Source organism: Dunckerocampus dactyliophorus, chromosome 9, assembly GCF_027744805.1.
Source record: "Dunckerocampus dactyliophorus isolate RoL2022-P2 chromosome 9, RoL_Ddac_1.1, whole genome shotgun sequence".
Classification (NCBI taxonomy): domain Eukaryota; kingdom Metazoa; phylum Chordata; class Actinopteri; order Syngnathiformes; family Syngnathidae; genus Dunckerocampus; species Dunckerocampus dactyliophorus.
The window spans coordinates 8025001-8051084 of NC_072827.1; the positions used below are offsets into that span (position 1 = coordinate 8025001).

General features: G+C 40.1%; 1 protein-coding gene across 2 annotated transcripts in view; it reads right to left on the bottom strand.

Moving 5' to 3' along the window:
- ppp1r9ala (protein phosphatase 1 regulatory subunit 9A-like A) overlaps positions 1–25453 on the bottom strand; it is a 47234-nt gene extending 21781 nt beyond the window's left edge. For both annotated transcript variants that reach the window (XM_054786414.1, XM_054786413.1), the window contains exons 1-8: positions 25187–25453; positions 18748–20633; positions 5737–5869; positions 5474–5594; positions 5062–5166; positions 4676–4826; positions 2275–2433; positions 2133–2186 (exon numbers count right to left, since the gene is read on the bottom strand). In XM_054786414.1, coding sequence (XP_054642389.1) covers positions 2133–2186; positions 2275–2433; positions 4676–4826; positions 5062–5166; positions 5474–5594; positions 5737–5869; positions 18748–20511 — 2487 coding nt within the window. In that variant the 5' untranslated portion in view covers positions 20512–20633; positions 25187–25453. The remainder of the gene's footprint in view (positions 1–2132; positions 2187–2274; positions 2434–4675; positions 4827–5061; positions 5167–5473; positions 5595–5736; positions 5870–18747; positions 20634–25186) is intronic.
- Positions 25454–26084: the final 631 nt, after the last annotated feature.

Below are 26084 nucleotides of genomic sequence, written 5' to 3' on the forward strand. Positions count from 1 at the left end.
ATCAACAATGTTCCATTTACATAATGTGACCTGCATATTAACCAAGCTTCATCGACATTATTATCGTTATTAACATTATTACACCAAAGCACTACGTTACTGGCGTAGTGACACCTCGCCACACCACACCAGCTATTAGCTGGCTATCAACTAGCTTCACCACACACTCGCTCACAGCGTGTCAGCGCCGTGCTCACAATGTGTCAAGCCACCGAAAGGTAACGCTACATATTGGAGCTGCCAGCACTGCTGCTGTGTTTTTGTTTTGGAGTTTGGAAAAGTTAACGCTAGGTGTAGCGTTCCTTTCGAAGTTGCTATGTGACATCAATTTGCCCAGGAAGGAAGTATGTAGGGCAAAATATTGTAAGTATTAGATGTTATCATGAATGCATCTGTTACTACATGCTCACAGCATGTGTTCATGTCTTATATAAAGGATTGTGGATGATGGACAAAATTCCAAAAAAGTGCAGTTTTGCTTTAAGGAGGGGGACCTAGGAAGTGACGTGTGTGTGACAGCTAGCTAGAGTTGACTGTGTTTCGCTGAGTGTTAGCGACGTGGAAAGTGCGAGTAACTGGCCTAAGTTGTGGCTGACAGCTTTTGTGTGAATGTTCACTGAATATGTCTTATAAAGCAAATGAAGTACAGCATGAGTCTCTACTTAACCACTAACAGCGGTATCAAAGTAGTATTCTACACTGATCACTAAGTGTCAGTAAGGTTACATTGATGAGAGAATAGCCAACGCAGGAGGGGTGTTATTTCATGTCTAGAGGGCTCTAATAATGCTAAAAACCGCATTTAGAACATAGTAAACAGGTTTTCTATGCTTTATCTAGGAAAATATCCATCCATCCAACCATTTTCTATGCCGCTTGTCCTTACTAGGGTCGCAGGGGTGTGGTGGAGCCTATCCCAGCTGACTTCAGGCGAGAGGCAGGGTACACCCTGGACTGGTCGCCAGTCAGTCGCAGGGCACATACTGTATAGACAACCATTCACACTCATATTGATACACTACAAAAGTATTCCATTTTTAAATAAGGAATACTGCTTTGCGTATATTCACTTATCACGCTTGGGTCTGGAACCAATTAACCACAATAAATGAGGGACAATTGTACAGGATTTTTATGTTTGGACTAGGGTTGCCCTATAATTATTGGTCTGATATCCGAGAATTACGATGTTGTACCAATAACATTATAAAAATGCTCCAATGAGGGGGGAGATTACCCGTAGTTTGTGGGTGCACAAATCAAGTGCTCCTTTGTTCTCCTGCTCAGGCGCGTGTGCCCAAATACGGTGCACCATGCTGGGCCACGTCAGGTGGTTCCTCCCGCTTTATACTCTGGTTCTCCTGATAGTAGTGATACCATATTTGATTAGGACTAATCAACAGGTCCTTCTTACCTCCATGTGTGCACAAACTACACTTAAATCTTAAAAAGTAGATATCTGTTATTGGTACAGCATCAGTCTTGAGAAGCAGAAAGTTAAAAGGTATCAGTCTGAAAAAAACAAAATAGTATCAAAAGTATCAATATTTTGATTTGAGAATCAACCTTAGTGCGTGAAGAGTTGGTATGGGAAGTTTCGATATTTCAGTATCGATCTGCACATCACAAAGCATGACTGACAACTTGTTCCATATCGGTCTTGAGAAGCAAAAAGTCATCAGTATCTATATCAGTTTAAAAAAAAAACGAAGATATTGTCCATCTCTAGTTTGGATTATTAAAGACTATTTGACTCGCATCTTAGTAAGATTTATCATTTGGAAGCTTTCTAGGGCTTTCTATTATGAACAATTATCAGCCCAATCCCCCAGAACCCATGCACACCCCAAATCTAACTGTAGAGCAGTGATCACATGTAAACCATGCATGCATGCGTGTGTGTGCTTGCCCCCTTCCCCCCTAAGCTGTAAACCTAGGGTAAACACTGAAAATTCTATTAAAAAATAGTGCCACCTCATTAAACAAAATTGTAAAAGAACTCCTGCATAATAAATCGACACATAGGCAAATTTGGAAGCATAAATGTATACCATACAATTTTATGTTTAGACTTTTTATTGTTTTATAAGCATCTGTTTTAAAATAAAAGTGTTGACTACTTGTCGACATACCTTTTCCTTTAATTTAATAATTTCAGCCGAGGCAATGCTGTGTTTGAGCTGCAGCTACAGAAAGAAATACATAGTGTTATATAGTGCTTATGAAATGTAATCTTTGAATAAATGGACAACTGTAATGTTGGGGAATCTGTACCTCTTTAAACTTGAAGGCCATCTGAGAGCTGTCCATATTGGATGGCATAAACAAGGCCTCTGAATCAGGCAGCTCAAATACCTCCACGTTCCGCCCTGGAGAAAAATTGGAGCCAAGAATCCGCTCATCCGCTGTGTCCTCGTCCTCGTAGCGCTCCTCCTGAAATATGAGATCACACATGGCATCACACATTGCAAACAATAACACACCCGACAGGCCCGGGAACATGCTCTGCATGTGTCAACAACACTCCCAGTGGCACAGTTCACCACAGTCCGGCAGCAAATTCTGGAATGATGTCCAAAGAGCGGGCTGGTACTGGCTCAGCTGGAGCCGGGCTGCACGTTTGCAACAAGTCACACAGTATTCATTTGGTCCATTGTAAGTGGTCACACATTCACGTGTATACATGGATTGTCAGCCCTGCAGACCTTGAAGAAATTTTACGAGTACCCCCACCCACACACACACACACACACACAAAATTGTTGTGAGACATATTTAAAGAGAAAACATTGTGTTATTGGTTATATATATATGTTAATATGAGCGGGTCAGCTTTTTATTGCTACTTTATGGTCTATATTTCCTAGGTTTTTTTTAAATAATGTGCTGCAGGCCAAGAAAAAAAATGAGCCATGGGCCTCACATGGCCCGTGCTGCACTTTGAACACACCTGGTGTTATAGCTCGTCATCAGGGCTGAGTGTGTGACATGACAGTATTAGTAAATGTTACAAATAATGTGACCTGCCATACAGTCTCAGGCCATGTCCCACATGAACAGATATTTTCAGAAACGCACATTTGCTCCTCTAAAGGTGTCCAAAAATGTTTTCATCCACACAGTGGCGTTTTAAAACTATTTCTGTCCACACAACTACAAATATGGTGATTTCGCAGGAGAAGATATCTGTGGACTGCTAGCGAAATAGTTACTTTTCAGTAGTTTATTTACTTTCATTTCAAAGTTGTCCCACCAGCTAGTGGCCCAATCAGGTCTTGTCCCACATCGCCATCGTTGGAGTGTTGTAGCAGTTTAGTTTTAGAGACAAAACGAAGCCCATTATGGCGTCTTGCTTTGTCAATGTAAAGCGAAAGTAATAGTACGTTTAATCTTAAACACACAAAAAGTCATTTCAGTATGCTTTGAAGCAGCAATGCCATTGCCTACATTAAATAATACTTATCTAGTGGGACACACTATTGTTACGTCATCTGTCGGCAACAAGCCAAAAGGTCTGTCCACCCAACACACACACACACACACACACACACACACACACACACACACACACACACACACACACACACACACACACACACACACACACACGCCGGAGTTTTCCAAAATCTTCACCCTGGCTGGAGTTTTCCCAAAGGCTTGGTTTTTAAGGACCTACATTTGCGTGTGGACAAAAGGCTGAAAAGCATAGAAAAATATGTGGTTTAAAAACATCCGTATTTGTGTGGACATAACCTTAGTATAAAAAGGTAAAGAGGCTTGTGTAGGCCCCTATGAATTCAGTTTTATTTTTGCCAAATTCAGTCTTTTTCCCCCCCAAATTCCTTTTTTTCCTCCCCGTTAAATTTTTTTTAGAATCCTGTTTTTTACCTTTTACACTTATTTTACCAGCATAAAGTAGGGCACTATGAAATCAGTTTTATTTTTTCCCAAATTCAGTTATATTTCGTGCTTGTGGTGAAGGAAGACATAGTCACCGATGCAATTCCAATTGTAATGTAAGATATTTTAGCACCCTTATTTTGTTTGCACAATTAGACAGGATGTGGCGCTCTTATTTTGAAGGCCGGAAGTGTGTTGTCTGTGTGTTGAGAATGTTGACCGTTAAGACGAGCTGGGAGCAAGAGTAAACGTGCCTCGTGTCTTATTTCACTCAAAACTTGCACAACGTCAGCGGGCATCATAAAAAGCCCGCTTACATTAACAAGCGGTAAAAGACAACACTGTAAACACACTCGTACAGCTTCAGTTGCACACACACTGCTGCACGAGCATGCTCTGCCAAACTAAGCTAACCCGGCTAGCTTCCATTCACGCTCCGTAAAAACATTTTTTCCCGCCATATCAACATGTTTAGTTTGGGGTCAGGACAAGTATTTGTGATGACATTCCACCATGATTGAGTGGTCCTCCGGAGATATACTTCCCCACGCAAACGTTCCTTCTTGTCACGATGACAGCATTTCATTTCACATTATGTCAATTTCCGCAATAATCCACATTTAACAGTAGATTTGTTTTTTAGTGGCTAATCCTGCGATTCCGTTAATGCGGAAATCATTGGGCCTAATCTGTGGTTGCCTGATCCTCAGGAAGCAAACATTTCACAATGGCGGAGGCATCCAACTTATCCTCTCCTCCTGACAAGTGGACTCACCTCCTCTGTGGAGTGTTCATAGGGGTCATCCAGGTGATGGTGTTGCTTCTGTTGCTGCTGCTGCTGCTGGTTCCTCTCCTGCTCCAGCGTCTCACTTATCAGGCGGGCTACCTCGCTCTGTGTTCCAGGCTTTTCCCGACCAATCAGAAACCTGCATGCAACAAAGTGTTAAAGTAGCGATTCTGGAACAGTTGAGGTATGAATGAACCTATCACACTTGGTTCCACTGAATAATGAGAAAAAAGGCTTTGTGTTGCGTCTTTCTTTAGCCTGAGCAACCACAAGCTATTTCTAATCACAAAAGATAAGCGGCACATTCTTGTGTTGCAAACATCTTTGGAATCAGTTGCCGTGAAAGAGCAGAGAGAATGGTATTTTCAGCTAACCTCACTGAGCCTTTGGTGTTCTTGAGAACAGTGGCAGCAAACAGCTGGGTGACACCCACCAGACTAACACCATCCACCTCCACTATCTGGTCATTCACCTGGATGCTAAAGGAAGAGAAGACCACATTTTCTTGAAAAAATTAAGCATAATCTTCAAATAGTTGCCAGTACTAAAACACACAGTACTGTAAAAAAAAAAAAAAAGTCTGGGAAACACAGGAAGTGAGATTATTTTTGTTAGCTTCCTCATGAGGTTATAATTAGATACGGTTATTTGGGTCTTGTGGTTAGCTGGGACCTTCAGAGAATCATGGAGTACTCAAGTGTGCAATTAAAACGTATTACTGTGATCTGTGAATTAAGTGCCATGTTTGCTAGGAATGAGGGGTCATTCTTGACATTTTCCACTCACCGTCCATCTCGCTCAGCTGCCCCCTCCTCTGTTATGGTTTTTACAAAAATACCAAGCTTCTCCAGACCCTGGTCCGCTCCCACCCCCATTCCGATGATACTGATGCCAAGGCCATTGTCTCCTAGATGCAGAGAAATTGGAATGAAATACAAGTTTTTCCCTCCTTTTACTACCACGCAGCTTAGCATAAAAATAATTGCTAATTCTGAAATATCCTCCTTATTTATGACAATCAAAATAAGCTCTTGTATTATTTGGATCACCTTTCTCAATCTCCACAGGGAATACATCCATTTTCTCCACTCTCTTCTCCAGTTCATACTCTGCAGATGCTGCAACAGGGTCCACGTCGTCATTGCGTCGATCATACTCCTCATTAGAGAAAGTGCTGAAGACCTGTGTTTTGCAACATTTACAGTGGATACATAGTCAACAAAAAACATCCTGTGGCCATACCAACACATGGCTTTAGACACGGTCTAAAGCTACACACAGCTACACACACACAAACATGATAGGAATGGCAGAAAAAAAAATTCAATTACATTTTTACAGCAGGGTTTCTCAACCTGGAAACCACATTTTCCAACGGTTATTAAGTTGTAACCCACTTTTATTTAAGTCATTTTTATTTGTATTTTTTACATGTATAAGTCATTTTAAGTGTTTGATTTATTTGTATTATTTCTTATGATTTTTTTTTTTTTTTACTTTTACACTTTCATGTAAGTCATCTTTATTTGTATTATTTTTTACACTTAGTTTTATTCAATTTATAATTATTTATTTATTTATTTATATTTATACTTTTATTTAAGTCAAACCAAGCAAATGTATGTTTTTTAAAATCACCTGTCATCTTTTGAAACGTTAATACACACAATTACACATTCCAACCGCATTTTAGGAGATTATGAAGGCATTTATCAAGGAACCAAGGAAGAATATGACAACAGCATGCATACAAATAATGCATAAAGTAAAATTAAATATCAAATGACCACAAAATCAGGTATTTCACTTCTAACTGTGCAATGTACATACAGTATATGTAGGAGGAAGATGACTCAAATTGCACTTGAAAATAAGTACTTCAAAATAAGTCAGACATCAGTTGTATACTACGTATTTTAGTGTACTTTTAGACTTGCTGTCTGCCCAACCAGAATGGACCTGTGACCCACCAGCTGAGAACCACTGATCTACAGTATACTGGTGATTCTCAATTCCCAAAAAGGTCCCGTGTCTTAACCTTGTCTTGTACTTTTATGATTATTTCAGTAAATCCTTGTGATGTTATTTTATAATAAGTTGTATTTTACATATTTCATATCACATTTTTTGCAGCCATGAATGAAAAGTCACCATCACTACAGCAGACGGCTGCAGGGATTCCAAAGGTATCCATGAAATGAAGCTGATCAAAGTTTCTAAGAAGCCGTGAACTTTAAAGCTAGGCCTCAAATCTGTGAATGTGTTCTGTTAGGCTGTTTTCTGGTTGGAATTATAAAAGTTGACACACACGTACGCCCAGTATGGCAGAGCATGGGGAGTGCAGAAAGTAGGACACAGCTGGGGAAAGCTAAGCAGTGGATGTAGCAGGGATCAATTCTCCAAGACAAGTTTTAAACCAAATATGAAAATGTGAGCAATCCAAAGAAAAATATTCCATTGTCGCCAACTGGGCAAGTGCTCAACACAAGCTTCAATATTTTTTCATTTAACAATTAGTGTTGTTTTAGCAATTGTACAATGATGACCCAGTATAATTAAAGGTTGACTTTTTGAATGACTGAACAAAGTTTAATGAAAATTGCTTACTATGCTGTAAAAAAAAAGGCAATTAAAACAACTGTTTGTTGTTTAACTATCTAGTTAGTAGTGTGTGTTTGCACGCTATCACAGCTGAGGACAAAAGTCAAATCCAAGAAAGAGGCCTACCTACAGTACAAAGCTGAAGTCATTTTCACTTTTTTAGCTCCATGTTCAAATGCATGCGAGTGAAATGAAAAATGCTGGGAGGGCATATGATGACAAACAGCAACTCTGTGAATCTTTGTTATACGCTCTAAATAAAAACTACTAACCATAAATTATAAGCCACACTTTGAACGCTGCGTCTTAAACAATGATGTGGATAATTTATGGCTAAAGGAAATACAGTTTCCATGCTGCTTGGAGTGCAGGATTCAGGAAGTAGTGAAGTGGATGCTAATACCATGTTTTGAAGTCTTATGCAGCGATCGTGTTTTGATCTGACAAATAAGTACGTTTGATTCTGCTTTTTGACTGCTTGTACCGCGGCAGCTGTTGAATTCCCATGAAAAAGCACCTCCGTCTCGCCAGAGCTGAGTGCCGCTGGGAACACAGAGTGTAGGTAGGATTGTAAGGTTTTTTGTGTGATCACATGACATTTTATATGATTGATCGTCGAATCAAGACTCCTCCGAATCTAATCGTTGACAAGTTGACTATTCTAAGACACCCCTAATATGTACAATGTTTTTAGCTTTAAATTTGGTGGGTGAGGCTTATATTCAGATGCACTCAAGCCCGGATATTTCTTCCACACCGCATGGTGGCCTAGTGGTTAGCAAGTTGCTCACACAGTCAGGAGATCTGGAATGTCTAGGTTCATATCTTCGTTTGGACATCTCTGGGTGGAGTTTACATGTTCTCCCCATGTGCGTGTGGGTTTTCCCCAGGTACTCCAACTTCCTCCCACATTCCAAAAACATGCTTGTTAGGTTAATTGGAGACCCCAAATTGTCCATAGGTATGACAGAGTGTGAATTAGGGCTGGGTGATATTATAACAATGTTATTATAAACAGCCTATTTAAGTTTAATTGTTGTTCTCAATAAATTACTTATTCAAAGTGCTTTTTGTCTCACTGCGCCTTCTTGCTTTTGCATATTGTAGCTCTCCTTAAAACTTCATTAAGATCCAAATGTGCAAAATACTAATTCTAGCAATTTTTCAACTGGTCTTAAGATTTTAATCAATCCAGTTGTGCTCTCAAAGTGGCAACATTTAACTGTGGTTAATCCAATTAAAAAACACTAGAAGAGAAAGGGTGATTACTAATCAGCCCATTCAAAATATGGAGCATGGCTACCTAATGTAATCAAGTAAACATGTCTAGTTAGGTATTAAGTAAGGTTTGACATTGTGGCGGGGACCCAGAGGCATGTCAAGACTTGTAGTAAAATCAGCCTCTATTCCTTTCACCCTCATTTGTTTTTCTATAACCTCACACCCAGAAGCAATGTCGATCTGGGGTTTGTCCAAAAAAATCAATTTGGTTGAATTGCATGTTTGCACATTGTTGAGCAATGAGCTATTTTGTACTATTTTGGCACACCTGCAGGTACCTTTCCTATTACAATTTGCCAAGCCAAATGAAAGAAGTGAAGAAACGCTAAGGTTACACAGACCACTGTCGTTCTACACAGGAATGTAATTCACAAGCCATCATTCTGAGCACTTGCACTTAGCACTCACAACACCTCTATGTAACACTTGTCTTTTTCCACGCAATATCTTTGGAACACACATGCAAAGGCTGTAGAGTCATTTTGTGTCACTAAAGTTAACAAAAACTTCAGTAGGCCAAAAACTGATTTTTAGTTTCTGCATTGGTAATCAAAGACTAAAAGAATATACAGAACAGTACACTGACCTTAGCTGTTATTCAGCAAGACCACTCCCACCATCCCCCCCCCCCGACTCTCATGCCTAATTTCCCTGTTGCTACGGACTCCCAGGCCTTTCATTTCAACAATGTGCTGCTTTTGCTGTAACCTAATCAACCACTACCTTTTTTATAAGGAGAAAAGACTACACACAACAGGCTGGCAGAGAAGAAGGCCTCTGCCAGAACAAAAAAAAAAAAAAATAAAAATCTGACCAAGTTTGAGGAGTACTGCATTTCTTTGATACACAAAGTTCAGACAGCAGTCATCGACTACTGTGCCAAATCTAAATTTCTTCCAGTATGTGTGGCCTACTACAACTGTAGCAACTTGTCCTTATTTCATGTGCCGCTGTGCGGACATAAACACTCTAAAATTGTAACCCTTCCCATATTTTCCTCATTTCTCTCCCACAACAGAATACCAATGTGGGAAATGAGTCAGCAGCGGCGAGGAAAGCCAACCAGAGAAATACGCAGGCAGACCGCGGGATCGAGGAACTGGTAATATAAGCAAGCCTGTAGACAACTAATCGGTGTATGCAGTAAGAGCTCCAGTTAAAACAGGCGTGGCAGCCTGGTACAGATTGTAGAGTAACTGGGAAAGAAGGCATACAGTTCTGTGTACACACCCATGAAACATTAACAATAACATACAGTTCTGTGGAGCAGCGGTGTCCAAACCTTTTCCACCGAGGGCCACATACTGACAAATGAAAGGATTCAAAGGCCACTTTGATATTTTGTCTGATATGCTAGGTTATATATATTTCAAGAAAAAAATGCATCTCAGCTTTGTGATATCGGACAAAAAGTCTTTGTTTTTTTGTTCCCCCCCATTTTTGCTTTTTCCCCCCAAATATTTTATTTTTTATTTTATTTCTTTTTTCCCTCATAAGATTACGTTATTCGCGTAACATTACAACTTTTTTTCTTAATATTTTGAGTTTATTGTTATAAAATTACTGCTGATCTTGTTGTCTGCTTGCTAAATAATATCTTGAGAATGTGTCACAGGCCATGGACATCCCTGCTGTAGATCAACGTATGACAAGCAGCAAGGAAAGTTAAAGCCAGAGAAGAGCAGAGCGCCAAAATGGAATATCAGTTCCAAAAGAAGTGTAAACATGAGCAGGCTCAACAGGTTTGCTTAGAAATGGCCAACATAAGGTGTTTTTGTGTCCCGAAGTAGTTGCTGTTAACTTTTAGTTAGCATATCAGACACCAAGGTATTTGTTGAAGCCCACTCATATTTTGCCAAGTTGCTCAATGAAGAGCAGTGAGCAGACTGCATTAGTATTCCGCCGCTGACAGACAATCACCCACTAGTCCAGGTGCCTGGAGGGAATGCAGATGCCTGCTGGCTTGCCAGGGTTTCACCAGAAGTAGGAGCAGTATAAGAACGTTGCACATTAATCTCCTGACAATCCCTAACTATATGATAGTGATAAACGTTAAGTATACAGCAGGACACCATTGTTCCTGTCAAGGTTAGAATGGTTAAAAGTAGGCAAAAGGCACCATGGAGAAAAAGAGTCCATCATGGCACAGAAAAGGGAGTGCCAGAGAGCCGAACGGAAATGGCGCAAGTCAAAGCTCCAGGTTCATTATGAGATTTGCAAAAAAAAGCTACATGCATTCAACCAAACCTTGTGTAGAACGAGGGAGATATTTTTCTGAAATCATTACCAACTGCAGTAACAGCTCTCGTGTACTGTTTGCTACAGTTACCAGACTGTGCTGACACATTTCACACCTGTCATTAACAAAAAGTTGAAGAGATCTGCAGTCTGAGTCCATCAACATGCTGCCTTGAAGGGTTACCCACTAGATTTCTAAAGTCTGTGCTGAGCAGTTTGCTACCACAACTCACTCATCTAGTTAACATCTAACGTCAAACTGGAACATTTCAAAAGGCCCTAAAAACTGCTGTCATTAAGCCTCTTCTGAAGAAGAGCAGTCTTGAAGCCACAGTGCTGAACAACTATCGGCCCATATCAAACCTGCCATTCTTGGGAAAAGTCTTAGTAAAGGTTGTACACCAACAGCTTACTGACTTTCTCCTCTCTAACAATATGTTTGATACTTTCTAATCAGGCTTTATTTAGGCCCCACCACAGCACTGAGACAGCTATGATCAAATCGAGAAATGATATTCCTCTCACTTTTAGTTGTGCTAGACCTGAGCGCTGCCTTTGACACAGTTGACCGTATGATCTTATTACAGAGGTTAGAAAACTGGGTGGGAATCTTTGGTAGTAGGAGATGGGGGAAATCGATTTTTAGATGCATCGCAATGCGGACATTGACGATTATTAATTGATTCATAAATGTCAATAATCGATGCTAATGGAATAAAAAACACACAGAATAAAAAGACGGAAAGCGGAAGTGCCACCCGGACAGCTAATGGTGGTGCACCTAAGTGTAAGACGCTACCAGAATGGCTGAGAGTAAACTCAGACCCGCCGGACTTAAAGCGAGCGTCTGGAAGCACTTTGGCTTTCATGTAGTTGAAGGTAAAAATGAGCTGGACAACAGCCAGACAATATGCAAGCTTTGTCATACAAGCTTAAAATATTTTGGGAAAATGACAAATATGAGAAACCACATAACACGTTGTTTCCACCCGAACCAGGAGGAAAAATAGCCAGTTGAAGTTGCTGCCAACCACAACCCAGAACGTCCCATTGCAACATTATTTCACTGACACGGCAATTGTGAATAAGGGAAGCCTAGTTTTTTTGGTTATTCATAATATACTGACATCTTCAAGCATTATTCTTGCATGAGAGTCGCTGGTACAGAAATCTATATTTTGTATGACAGCTGTTTTTGGCTTTGCTATATAGCAAAAATATTACACTATTTTGAGATTCTATGCTCAGGATTTTTGTTTGAATTAAGAAGTCTATTATTTGTGAATAATGGCATATTTTTTATGTTGGTTACTCAGAATATACTGAAGTTTGTTTATTTTATACATGTTGCTACTGGTGCACTTTACTTCTCCTGCTAATTCTTGTGCAATGGGAAATATGTATATACTAAAAGATAATGGAAGTAAATTCATCTGTTTCACGTTCATTTTAATCATGGATCATTACAAATATGCTTAGTTTTAGTAGTACACAGTGAGTAAAAAAATGTATATATTTAAAAAAAAGATGCATGATAAAATTGACAAACTATAGATCACAAAAAAATATGCATCGATAATCGTTTTATCGTCGTATCTCAGGCCTCTGATTCGTAATCGCATCGAATCGTGGTTAGAGACGCTAAACCTGTTCAAGTCCTGTCTGGAGGACAGGAAGTACAGGCAACTGTGTCTCAGACCAAATGGCTATGGCCCGTGAGGTTCCCGAGGGGTCAATCCTGGGTCCCCTATTGTTCAATCTGGACATGCTGCCTTAGGCCAGCTAATACGGAGCTACAATGTGTCCTACCACAACTATGCAGACGACACTCTGATCTATGTGTCACTGATGGCAGGTGAACATGGTCTTTGGCCCACAGAAACAAAGAGAAAGTGCTATTATCTACCTTGAGACTCTTTCTCTAAAACTTAATCAGTACTCAGGTCTCTGCACTGGCTTCCTGTTGCTCAGAGAATAGACTTTAAAACAGCTCTGTTTGTGTACAAGTCTTTTCATGGTCTTGCACCAAAGTACATCTCAGTACATGTTACAGCCAGATAAACCATCTCGAGCTCTGAAAAGCTCAGTGAGTGGTCTCCTGCGGGGGCCCAGAATCAGGAGAAACATGTGAGGTTGCGTTTCAGTTTTATGCTGCCAAAATCTGGAACAGTCTTCCAGAAGATGTGCGACAATCCTCAACTTTGGCAGTGTTCAAATCCAGGCTGAAACACTTCTATTTGACTGTGCAATTGACAACTGAAAGTATTTTATCTGCACTCTTAATTTTTAAGTTTTTTGGTTTTATAGCATCATTTACGGAATTTCATGTCATGATTTTAGAAAGATTTTATGTTTTATAGAATGATTTTATGAAGTGCTTTTACCATTCTTTCTGTAAAGCACTTTGAATTACCTTGTGTATGAATTGTGCTCTATAAATAAACTTGCCTTCTCAGGTTCACTTTAAATTGTATTGTACTCTATTGTATCTGTAAACCACCAAAACAAACAAAAAGTGTATTCTGACTGAAATAATAAATTAATTCTGACTGACTGTTTGTAAATTATTGTCCTGGACACTTTTACACTATGAATAACTGGTTCCTCATTGCCACCAATTCTTGGGCAACATAACACATAAGGTCCATGTCAGCCCACATCAATGCCTTAACTGTTTAGTCTTTGTCCCAGTGTAGATAGCATACCTGCAAGCTGAGCTTGTTAATCATTAGTAACTTGGTGACTGTACAAGCCGCAGGGTTCAAAGCATGAGAAAAAAGTACCATCTTAAACACCGGAAATTACAGAATTAGAATATCCACTGATTTCAGCCACTCAGAGGTTAATATTTTTTCATTTCTGTAGTCCTTATCTTTAGGCAAAATAAGATGTTCACACACATCAACTTTGACTTTGGGAAACGGTGATCAACATTTTTTCATTCGTATGTGGATACAAATCCCATATGTGTGCAATGCAACTACAGTATGAACGGTCAGGTCGCATATATCCGACCTATACCCCATCGAAAGGCATGTATTGCTGTGCTAATTCGATGTAGGCAATCAACGAAAGATGTGGTTTATCGTGCAAGACTTGGAAAAAGGTACTCACCAATGTAGGCAAAAGTTCTTCTTGTCATGCGAAAATTATTATTATTATTATTATTTTTTTAAAAGGTGTTATTGAAGTAGCTCTGGTGTCTCACCACTCCTGCCTCAGACATCCACCAAGCGCACCTTGGAACAGACGTGGCAGTAAGTTGTCAACGAACTGCCATAGCCAACATTCTTGCCCACTTTCTTATTAATCTCCTACACGGAATCATTTGGTTGAGAAAATATTGACTCCTGTTTCACAAAATCCTTGAAATTGCCACAAACGCGTTGAGGAGAGTACACTAGTAATGTGAGGATTGATACTGACATATCAATACTTCAGGATACCAACTCTTTATGCTCTAAAGTCAATTCTGATATAAAAATATTGAAACTTTTGATACTTCAGATATATGATTTTGTCCTTTGTTTTTTCTGATGTACTATATTAGCTTGGCTATATTGTAAATCACCCCACTACCTCAGTATGCCTAGCTCAGGGTTTAAAATAAATCAGTAAATTACTATGATGTCTTGTATTCTTCATGATATGATTTGAAATACTGTCGAATACTTTTTCAAGTTTACCAGACATATTGGGTGAATTTGCACAGCGTATCGGATCGGTATCGACGATACCAGCCTGAATTTTACCCAGTATCGGCTTGGAAATTAAATCAATGGTATCGCACATCACTAGAGCACACACACTGCAGCAATCTTCTGTAATCTACTGCAAACTTCCGTAAACACACGGAAATGCAAGTGACGTCGTGCTTTTGCGCATACACGTCACTTTACAGATGCTTTACGTTCACATTAACAAGTCACATTTGTTTGGTAATGTGAACGACCACATTAAAAAAAATCGAATTTAAACAAAAAAATCCGAATTGGGCATCATACCATGCAGTGTAAACGCAGCCATAAACAAACAACCATGCACACTCACATTCTAGTTGCAGCCCTAGTATCATGTAAATCAGTTACTGTATGTAATTAATCATTTGTTTTCATTATTCTGATTAAGTATGCCATTATATTATATAATTTCCAGAAGATTATAGCTAGGTAACATAGTTCATACAAAAGCTTAGAGGAGGACAAGAGCAGATGGCTGACCATTCAACTTGTCAATCTTCCCAAATGTTTTCCGGGATACCTACTGTGTGCTCTCATGCAAACATCTTAGTTGCCCTAGCAAGCGTCTAAAAAAAACCCAATCTATTTCTTTCTTCTTTTTTTTTTTTTTTTTTTTTAGTTATTCATAATTTGATCTTTTAGAAGGCAGAACTGTGCTAACAGAAACAATTTTTTTCCCCATTCTTGAGGTTCCCATTTTCCATACTTCTCCAGACCTGGAAATGTATCAAATCAAATTCCATATTTTTCCATACTTGCGTCGGAACCCTGTTGAAATTAAAAGGTATAAGAGCTTAATTGTAGTTAATGAGAAACTTCTCAAAGCAACGGAATTTCCGCCAATTTAGTTTCCCAATAAAAGATAATGCTTGTGTTTTTGAGTCTGATGCATATATGCTGTCTAGAAATCTGAAAACAGTCTACAATGAAGAGCAGCTGAGTGCCTAAAAAAAGAGGGTAAGACATTCTTGTTCAACTTTGGTAAGAATGCCAAATATTAAAGACCACCCATTCACAAAGCAAGCCTTTCTTTCATTGTTAAGAGGACTTGGGTTATGTTGGGACCTAATCCAGCTTTCAGACACAATGGTTACGCAATTCCTCTCTAGCAGTCACTTACTACAAGCTTGCTTGCTCAGCTTCACTTTAGAACAGCAGACAAGAAACCACAAGCAGTTGCCTTTTGATCTTTAACTTCAAAGTCCACGATTAAAGCTGATGACTCTGATGACTTTGTGTTCTCTCGCCGGAACCAATCATTGCAGCACTACCTGTTAGCCATACTCATAAACACAATATTATGGGACTCATCCGGCAGAGGTGGGGGGAGAAATCCATAAAAATGAAATGCGTCATGGCCAATTACGCAAATTCGCAGATGACATCACCCCACAATTAGAATGTAGCCCTGTGGGGAACACTGAAAATCTACTGGAGTGAAGAGTTGATGATCTTCTCAGCCTTTTCAAGATCAGGCAGTCTAAAGAACTTGACACTCGTCCATGGTAAACTAAGGGGCTATCCACATGGAAATGTTTGCAGGTCAAAACGGTAAAGTATGTTGTTGTTTCAGACTTTCATCCACACGGAAACGGCATTCTAAGTGACCTGAAAAGACATTTTATGGAAACAGCTTCCAGAGTAGGGAAATCTGAAAATGCCGGCTTGTTGTTTCCGTGTAGACAAGCAACCTGCGATGACGTCATCGACCCTTGCCGTCACGTGACCAGAAGTGAGCTTTGACGACAGGCCAACATAATATCTGAATATTTCGACGGGCATGACTCGCCCTCGTCAACATTCTCCTGATATTTTCTAGTCTCAAACTCCAAAATGACTCGCAGAAGTGATTTCACTCCATTGCAAGTCTAGACGAGAGTTGGAAAATGGAAGACGACAAACGTATACGCATGCGTTCTTTCTTCTTCTATAGTTTTGTGTGTCACATGGTTCCATCTGTGTGTCTGTTCACAGTGCCACACGTACAGTAGGTGTGCCTTGTATATTACACTTAGACTTTATTGAGCCACAAGGGAAAATGCTTGGTTCCAGTAGCTCAATTGTAGAAGAAAAAGACAAAAATTGTTTCACTCAGTGATCCATTCCAGTCTGGATGCAACTATTTACTTATCTGGCACTGTGTGGACAACATTTTTTTTTTCAACCCGCCAAAAAAATAAATAAAATCCAAGGAACGTTTCCATGTGGACAGGCCCTTAGTTGGTAAACAGTAACACTTATTTCTACAACATCAAATAACTTGGAACTACTACTTCACTGCCAACAACAAAGTATTTACCTGTCACTCGTATGACAAACATGTTTATGAGGCAACACTTTTTATGCAATCATACATTGTGGGCTGCTCATCCTGACTTCCCCAGGCTGCAGGTTTCTGCCAACATACGGGCACAAGCTTAATGTGATGCTTTTTGCAATGTACCTAAAGTTTCATAAACTCTTGTTCCTTAGAGACCAGACCGAATCGAGTAAATTGTTGTCAACTCTACTGTGTGCAACTCTGTCATTGCTTGGCTTGGATCGGATGAGACACGCTTTTGTTTATGCGCCCCACAGCAGGTCATAGGACCCCCTGCCAGGATGACTAGGATTGTGTGGGGGGATCCACACCCAGAGATAACAGCACATTATCAGGCTGGATAAACACTGAGCTATTCCCAGCCTCTGTGGACAGCACTGCAATTATTAGTTTTTCCCCTTGTTTTAACAAACATGGTGATTGGATACACACGGTACAACCTCACCTCAACCTCTACCACACCCCCATGACATACAATGTTTACAAAAAAATCTGCAGCAATAGCAAAACAGATTACACCAGACGGAAAATGACTGGAAAGAAAATAACAAGCAGACGCAGAAAGAGTTAGAATTGATCAAATACAATTATTGAAGTCAAGTGTTTTGTTTTCTGAAGTTAAATGTCTGCCTTAGTTAGGTACTGCATACTGCACACTGAAATAACAGATACAGTATGTTGTAAATCATAAAACTATTTCTAATACTAGATCACAATTCTCTCTGCTAATGCTAATTGTCCTAAATGTCTAGCAGAATACCAGCTATATTTTCCAAAATTACAGCTTTGTTTCTCATGTTATAACTTTTAGGAAATAAAATATTTTGTCTTTAATATTTCAACTGTATGCTACTAAAATGATTATTTTTCTCATAATATTACGATAACATTTTTTCTAGTTTTTTTTGTGAGTTTTTTTTTACTTTGTCGTAAATTTACATTTTTTCCCCATTTCTGCTAGTTTTTTTTTTCCATGTTTGTTTTTTTTTTTAATTATGTTTCAACTTTCTTCTTGTAAATGTTCTTCTCGTAGTATCATGACATTATTCCCATAATATTTTGACTTTTTTCCCCAAATGACTATTTAGTTTGTTTCTCATAATTTTCTCATAATATTAAGACTTTCTTGAATATTTCAACTCTGCAACTAAAATGACAATATTTTTCTCCTAATATTAGAAGTGTTTTCTTGTAAAATGCCACTTTTTTATCTTAATATTTGGAAATGACAGAAGTTTTTTTCCCTATTTCTTTTTTGTTTTAATTTTCCAACTCTTTCAACTTTCTTCTTGTAAATGTTCGTCTGTTATTTTATTATTCCCATAATATTTGGACTTTATTCCCATAATATAACTTTTTGCTCAACCAATTTTCCCAAAATTACAATTTTATTTTGTTTCCTACAATATGTCCTTTTTCCTTAATACAGTATTTAAACTTTATGCTACTACATTTTTTTTTGTCACAGTATTATGATGCGTCTGTGTAGGCTCTCAGTCGTACAGGAGTTGTCCATCGAGGAAAAGGCTTCTTGAGACGTCATCTGCGACACCTTCTTCACAGAAGTACAGATGACGTCTCAAGAAGCCTTTTCCTCGACAGTATTATGATGTTATTCTCCAAAAATTACAACTTTTCTTGTTAGATTACAACTTTTTTCTATTCATATTTTGACTTTATACTTGTGAAAATACTGTTGATTTTTCCATTTTTGCTGTTGTGTAATATTTCAGTGTACTTGTTAAATTATAGTTTTAGAATGTGCCGCGGCGGGGGCCAATAAAAAACAGCCACGGGCCATGAATGGCTCCCGTGCCGCACTTTGGACCCCCCTGGTTTAGGCACACAATTGAAGCAGCAATGTCTCAATGATGTCTTACCAGAATGGGTTCTGTAGAGAACTTGATTTTCCTCTTTGCAGGAGGTCCGTCTTCATCAGACAGTCCAGGGGCCTCATAATAGTCATCATACTCCCTGTACATTTCTTCTTCTTCTTCCTCCTCCTCCTCCTCCTCCTCGTGCACCTCCTCCTCCTCTTCTTCTTCTTCTTCTTCCATGAGGACCTGGTCTACATCCTTATCATCCTGAAAGGCTGCATTCTCAATACCATACACAGGAGCTCCGTTCACGACACTCTTCTCAGCGTGCTCCTCCAGTGCCTTCTCTTCATGCTCATCTTTATGCTCCTCTTTAAGGCCAGGTTGCACGTTGCCATCTGAGACAGACTCTATTGCTTTGTCATACCCGCCTGCTACAGGAATGTCCCTATTCTGTTTGTCAGGTTGAAATTTCCTTGTTACATCTTTGGTTGGGTATTTGGGCACAACAAAAACAGCATCTTCAACGTCATCGTCATTGTCCTCACTCTCGGAAGACTCATTCTGAACCACTACAAGTTCTGCCCGTACCATGCCCGCCCCTTTTGAGCCAATGGATGAGGTGTGGCTAGATGTCTTTTCCCTTGCTGGACTTTTAGCTATTTCGGTGTATTTGGTCGTGTAATTGTTCTCAAACCCCGATCTATGCTGCTTCACGTCACTTGGGGGTACAGCAACAGCCTGACACAATCCATCCCCGGAGGAGTGTCGCTTGTACGCTTGGCCCACTGGGCTCGTTGGCTCGGGTGATGCCGGTTTTGGATCACTCGTCGGAGAAAGGGATTTGTAAGCTGCACTAGTAGCTGGGAATGTTGCTTTACGCTCAGACCCTGAGGATGCTGTTTTGTGAACAAAGCATGTCGCATCAGGTGTGCTTTTGTTGGTGCCGTCAGCTACAGGTGATGAGTTAGCAGCCACCTTGAAAGGCGAGGTGGGTTTGTGTAAGCCGCCTCTTGACGGAGAAGTTGTCGGCGAGTGTTCAGTCATACTGTCAGATTTAGCAGTCATCATTCCCCCTCTGGCAGCAGTCATGTTGTTATCTTCTGAGTCATTCCCAGCCATGTAATTCTCCAGCCTCTTTGACATGGGCCCTGCATTTAGCGACACTCTCGACACATTCTTTTTCTCATTATCAGCGTCCGCTCTACATTTAACTCCCGATACAGGCGTTTGCTCAGATTTGAACGTCTCTGAGGATCCCGACGCTCTCCGTGTGCCTTTTCCCTCATCAGAGGCACTTCCGAGCGACAGGCGATTCACAACGCGGCTTAGCGACTGCTTGTCAACAACAGGCTGCTCTGTGATGCCCCTTTCAAATAGTTTCCTAGTTACGGAAAACTTCTCTGCCAAAGCCACTTTGTCGATCTCCACATCCTCTCCTTTGGGAGTTTTATCTAAATTGAGAGATTCGGCGCTTGTAGGGCTGTTGAAGTTAACTCTGTGCGTGCTGACTGGAAGCTGTAGCTTGGGTGGAGACACTTGGAGAGTCTCAGACTTGACTGTCGCTTTCACATCTTGGCCTTCTTGCTGCTGACCATCCATCTGTAGAAATATGTTCTTGATCTTGTTCACTCTGGTGCCGAAAGGCCTCCCCCGGGAGTCCTCACGGCTGTCGCTGGAGCCATTTGCATAGGACTTGGCAGCACCTTCAGGTTTTTGTCCATCAAAGGAGCATTTGATGGCGTGGAAGTCAGACTTGTATGCATTTCTGTGAGGAGACGCGCTCCTGAGGGTCCTCTCGCCTCCTTTACTTTCTGCTTGGATCATGTTGCCAGGTTTTTTGAAGCCGCCGCACAATTTGAAATGGAATTATTCCCTCTTCACCTCAACACAGACAGGGCCATGGGTCCCACGGAGCTTCTTCAACTAAACACACAGGGCGACAGCATCTGAGGGGGGACACATGTACAGTGGAACCTTGGTTAGATTCATTAAATGGTTCCAGAAGATCCACCTCTAACCGAAATAGACACTAACTGAATCAATTTTTCCCTTAGGAAATAATGTCAATCCAATTAATCCATTCGAGAAAGCCAAACATGCTGATGTTAATGTCCCAAAACATGTTTTTATAGTTTTACATGCAGTAAACAATTCCAAATGCGTGTAAATGATGAATGAAAGAGATAAAGGAACATTTAAAGTTACTTTTACCTTCACTGAAGGCATGATTCTTGATGTGAGTGTTCCCGAAACCACGATGTGGCAACGAGACACCATATGGAAACCACCTTCCTTTTTTGCCATGAGTTGATTCTTGAATTCAATAGCGTTTCTCACTTCTTGAGTTATTTATTAAATTCAATTCAATTTTTCACCTTCTTAATCCAAATGCTGACACTTGAAATGTTCTGTGTCTCCATTTTGGGTTATTGAGGTGAGAAACACTATTAAATTCAAGAAGTAACTCATGGCAAAACAGGAAGGTGGTGTCCAAGTACTGTCGCTGCCACATCGTGTCTTTGGGAACACTCACATCAAAAATCACGTCTTCAGTGATGGTTATGGCAGCAAGACACCGCATGGACACCACCTTCCTGTTTTGCCATGAGTTGCTTCTTGAACTCAATAGTGTTTCTCACTTCTTGAGCTACTTCTTGAATTCAATTCAATTAAATAGTCTTTTTCACCTTCTCAATCCAAATGCGGACATTTGAAACGTTCTATGGCTCCAATTTGGGTTATCGAGGTGAGAAACACTATTGAATTCAAGAAATAACATGGCAGAACAGGAAGGCGGTGTCCGTGTGCTATCAATCAATCACATCTTTAGTGAAGGTTTTGGCAGTGAGGCACAACACAAACGTCACCTTCCTGTTTGCCATGAGTTAGAAGTATTCCTTGAATTCAAGTGTTTCTCAACTCTGTAACCTAAAATGTAGCCAAACAATGTTGCATGTGCCAGCATTTTAATAAAGAAGGTGAAAAAACTATTTAATTTATTTGAATTAAATATATAACTCATGGTAAAACAGGAAGGTGGTGTCCGTGTGGTGTCTTGCTGCCACATAGTGTCTCTGGGGACACTCACATCAAGAATCACAAATTCAATGGAGGTAAATGTGGCTTTAAATGTTCATTTATCATGTTCATTCACCATTTATATGCATTTAGATTTGTTTTATGCATATAAAAATGAGTTTTTGTGTTAACATTTATCAACCGCTGATGACACCATAGCCATAGCTGACTTCTGCTTCCAGTTGCCATTGTGTAACTTGGCAAGCTAGCTTCTTTGTTTGAAGCTAAGGGCGTTTTGTGATAGAAACACAGTTGGAATCACGCACTGCATTAATAACACGACAAGACACTAACCAGAAAATGTACGTAAACACAGGCAAAATTGTGGTGTAAATTTTCAACGTAAACTGAAAACCATGCTAAACGGGCTGGACGCTAACCAAGGTTCCACTGTAGTTAACTTTTTAACACTATGACTCTTACTTCACTAAGCAAACCTTAAGTCTTTTCTGCTGTTCCGTATCTTCCTTTCAGTATATTACACATTAGAAGTGTGAGGAAATCTCTATATATCAAACTATCACGATAGATTATCAACATGCTCTCGTTTCTGGTTTTTTTTAACTGTTATGAAAATATTGCTGCCATAAACTTCAGCGAGTGGAGTCCTCATTTCACATGTCATCCAGCAGGCGCACCCTGCGTGTGGCAGGAAATTGGTCAGAAGTCACTTAAGAACGAAAAACAGGACCCAAGCGGTGAATTTAAACAGAAAGCACAGTTGAAATCAAAAGCGTTGCCTCACTTTGGCTTTTATAGTGCCAACAGGACAAAGCTGGAAAAGGACTTTGCGGTATGTACGAAGGCTCTGGCAAAAATATGACACACAGGCGGCACGACAAATGTGCACGGCCACCTCGTTCACCACCATTCTTGCGGAGAAAACTGTGACTGTTGTGTAGGCCTGTCACAATAATCAATAAATCAATTAACCACACAATACATATAAACAAACTCAATTTTGCCTGCCTCAATATACTGACATTTTCCTCCTCTCTCTCTCTACCAAACAGGCTGGATGACAAAAGAGTTCACTCTGTGCATCTGTCTCAACACCTGAGCGCGTGGGTTCTATAGTGGAATGAACGGAGTCAGTCAGTCTCTTTTCCCATTGGGTGAGACGGGACCGCTGGCAAGTGCACAAACAGAGTGGTGGTAAAAGTCAGGAATATAGTGGCATTTACACTTGCACGTGTTTTGCCTCCGCATTGTCCCGCGATTTGCCTTGGCACTGCGTGTCATTTATTTATTTATTTATTTTAGGCACACCTGAAAAGTGTGAGTACTAGTTTGCGCACTAGCACTCCCGCACGACTTATTTACACCTTATCAAGTTGTGTTTACGTCTAGTGTACGACGACAGTACGCGCGACGTGCATTGTTCCTGCATACGTATGCATTGTCACCACCACTTCCCGCATCCGTAAAGTGGTTGTGGCATCATTTGGTCCCGCTGCGTCCCGCGTGACACCACGCAACAGCAGGCATCACCCCTATAGCTTCATTAATTTGTGTTCCTGTTAAGGAATAATACCCAATGTTCATTATTTATTGAAGTGCAAGTTTGTTTACAGAGACTTCATACTCCATTTTATTTATTGTTGTGTGTGGTTTTTATAGGAGTTTTTTTCTTCTTCACAGAGGTCTATTTTTTTTCTTGTTTTTGGTTGTGATTCTATGTGAAATTTTCGCTAAAAGACAAAAAGTCCATTTTATTTTCATTGGGGTTTTTTTTTGTCTTTTTGTGTGATTAATGTATTATGTTTATTATGTTTATTTTTATTTAAAAGATCTTGATATTCCAATTACAATGTTAAATGCTCTTGAGAAATTAAGGTTTATTGCTTTTGATATGGTGTCCTCACATTATTATGCCATATATTATCATCACATTAATGGAAAAAATGGTACTATTGTTTATCTGTTTCTTATTGGTATCGTGACAGGTCTACTAAATATTCATATTGTTATGATTCAACTTAAATAGATTTTATCTACTTGAAAAACATGAGATGTTGTGTTTTCTGAATAAATTTAAAATAGTGTCACTGTTTGTCAGACCGAAGACTAGACGAAAAAAAAAAAATCCTGTTTGCAGTTATGCTGCACTAAAACTGAGTCATCATGCCATTGCTGTTTATGCTATGCTTAAATTATTAAATTGAATTACGCTGAAAAATATAAACAATGACATTTATTTTGTTTTTGTTTGACGCTATCGCAGTATCGGGATTTTATCGTGTGATTCGTATGACATTGGGGTGCCACGAGACACTCTGTTCACGAGACAAGACGATACACAAGATGGGTCTACGAGAATGAGACGAGATGAGATTTTGGTATTAATTTAAAAAAAAGTACAATGAAAACATATATGACAATCAACTACTACATCTACTACAAACTGGACAACACTGCACTGTTAACTGCCACATTCACCTTTGCACTGCAGTGCACACTTTCTATTTATTCATTCATGTCAGTCCAACCTCATTCTCTTGCATCTACCTCGTTGTTTTGCACATTTGGAAGTATTTGCACTGTTTTCTTGTTGATTGTACATACTGTAGACCAGTGGTTTCCAAACTTTTTACAGTCACGTACCCCTTCAGACATATGACCTGAAGCCATGTACCAACTACTTCTGCACACTTTACAAACGTAAGAAACGTGCCAAGGTGCTGAAACCAATGCGCAGAATGAACGCTCTTCCTGCCGTTTGGAGGCGAAGGATGAGGAAAACAGCACATGGAAAAATGTTAGGGTGGGCAAAATGATCGACTTAATGATAGTGATTAATTATTATCGTCTGTCCCAGGCCTAGTGCCCACGAAACATTTTTATTCTGAACGAGAAATCTTGTCACATTTTAATCTCACCCCCATATCGCATTTTGCGGTACCCTGAGATTCCCAGTCCTAAAATATGTGATCTTACACTGATGCAGTATAATCAAGGCTGTACTGCAAATATTTACAGAGCATTTAAGTCGCTTAATTTAAACAAAAAACGCTAAATACTTGACTAAACTGCTCAAAATTTGTCAATGAATATGCAATACCCGAATGAAGTTTCATATTAGCCATGATGACTGGTAGCATGAGGTAACATTGGGCACATCTGAACTAACACTGCACTGCTAGCTTCCAAAGCCTTTGTAGTGTTAGCTTTGTGGAAATCGACGGAGAGGCTCAAGCTCCAAGTCAACGCAATGAAAAGCGACTCTAGAAAGCAACAACTTATCGTTAAACTCTGTTTGACTTTACTTCAAATTGTTAGTACGTGAAACAAAGTTTAGTTGCGAGCTACTTCAATGCAGGGCGAACGTATCCGAGTGTCATTGTAGAAGTTCCAAGCACAAATCTTCCCCAAATGTGGACGCAACCTCGCCGAAAGGTGAACTACACAAAACAAATCTCACCTCCGACTTGTTTCATGGCGTCAAGCGCCGACAGCTGGTCCTGGGACGTGGCCGTTTGTTCGTCTCAAAGTTGTCCCTTCTCCCAGCTCAGCGCCATCATTCCCCGCTCCAACGTCGTCTTGCCTCCTCGCGCTCCCAGCAGACCTGCCGGGGGCCGCGCGCGCGAGCATTGGGGGCGCGCGCACATTCCAGGACAGACGCCTCTACAGTATTCCACTCTCGTGATGGGAAACTCGATTCCTTTTACTGACTTCACTTCTTTATGAGTCACTCACTGATTCACTTGAGTCACAGAGCGCATGCGCAGAAACTCACGCGTATTTGAGTCACCTGGCATAAGTCCCGCCCCTCCCTGACTTCTCCCAATCACACCCTGATATGTTCCGGAGGCGGGTGAGTGCCGTGAGTCCCGTGAGTCCCGATTAAAAAAAAAACCTCGCGAGTTTTCAACGACTCGTTCATGACTCGCACATCGCCACTGTACTGTACTTGGGCCCACCTTCCTCCTCTCCTTTCTGCACTGAAACACAATGAGTTGCAACACAAAACGTGAGAAAGAGCTTACTGTACAACGCAGCTGCCCAGATAGTCCTAAAATTCCTCTCCAAACTCAAAAGCAACCCTCATTAGCGTTTTCAAATATGGAAATTGTAATAAAGACACTATCAGTGTTTGTTTGTTTTTTTTGCTTTAAACTCAATCATTTTAAAATTGCTGATCTTTTGCATAGATTTCAGAGACTCAAAGTTATGACTTCAGAAAATTACGCTGTCTTTAAATTATGTTATCCTTATGTTAACTTGAGGGTTTAATAACAGTGCCACCATGTGGTGTATTTATCAAACAAATAATAGCACAGGCAACAGGGGTGTCCAAAGTGCGGCCCAGGGTCCATTTG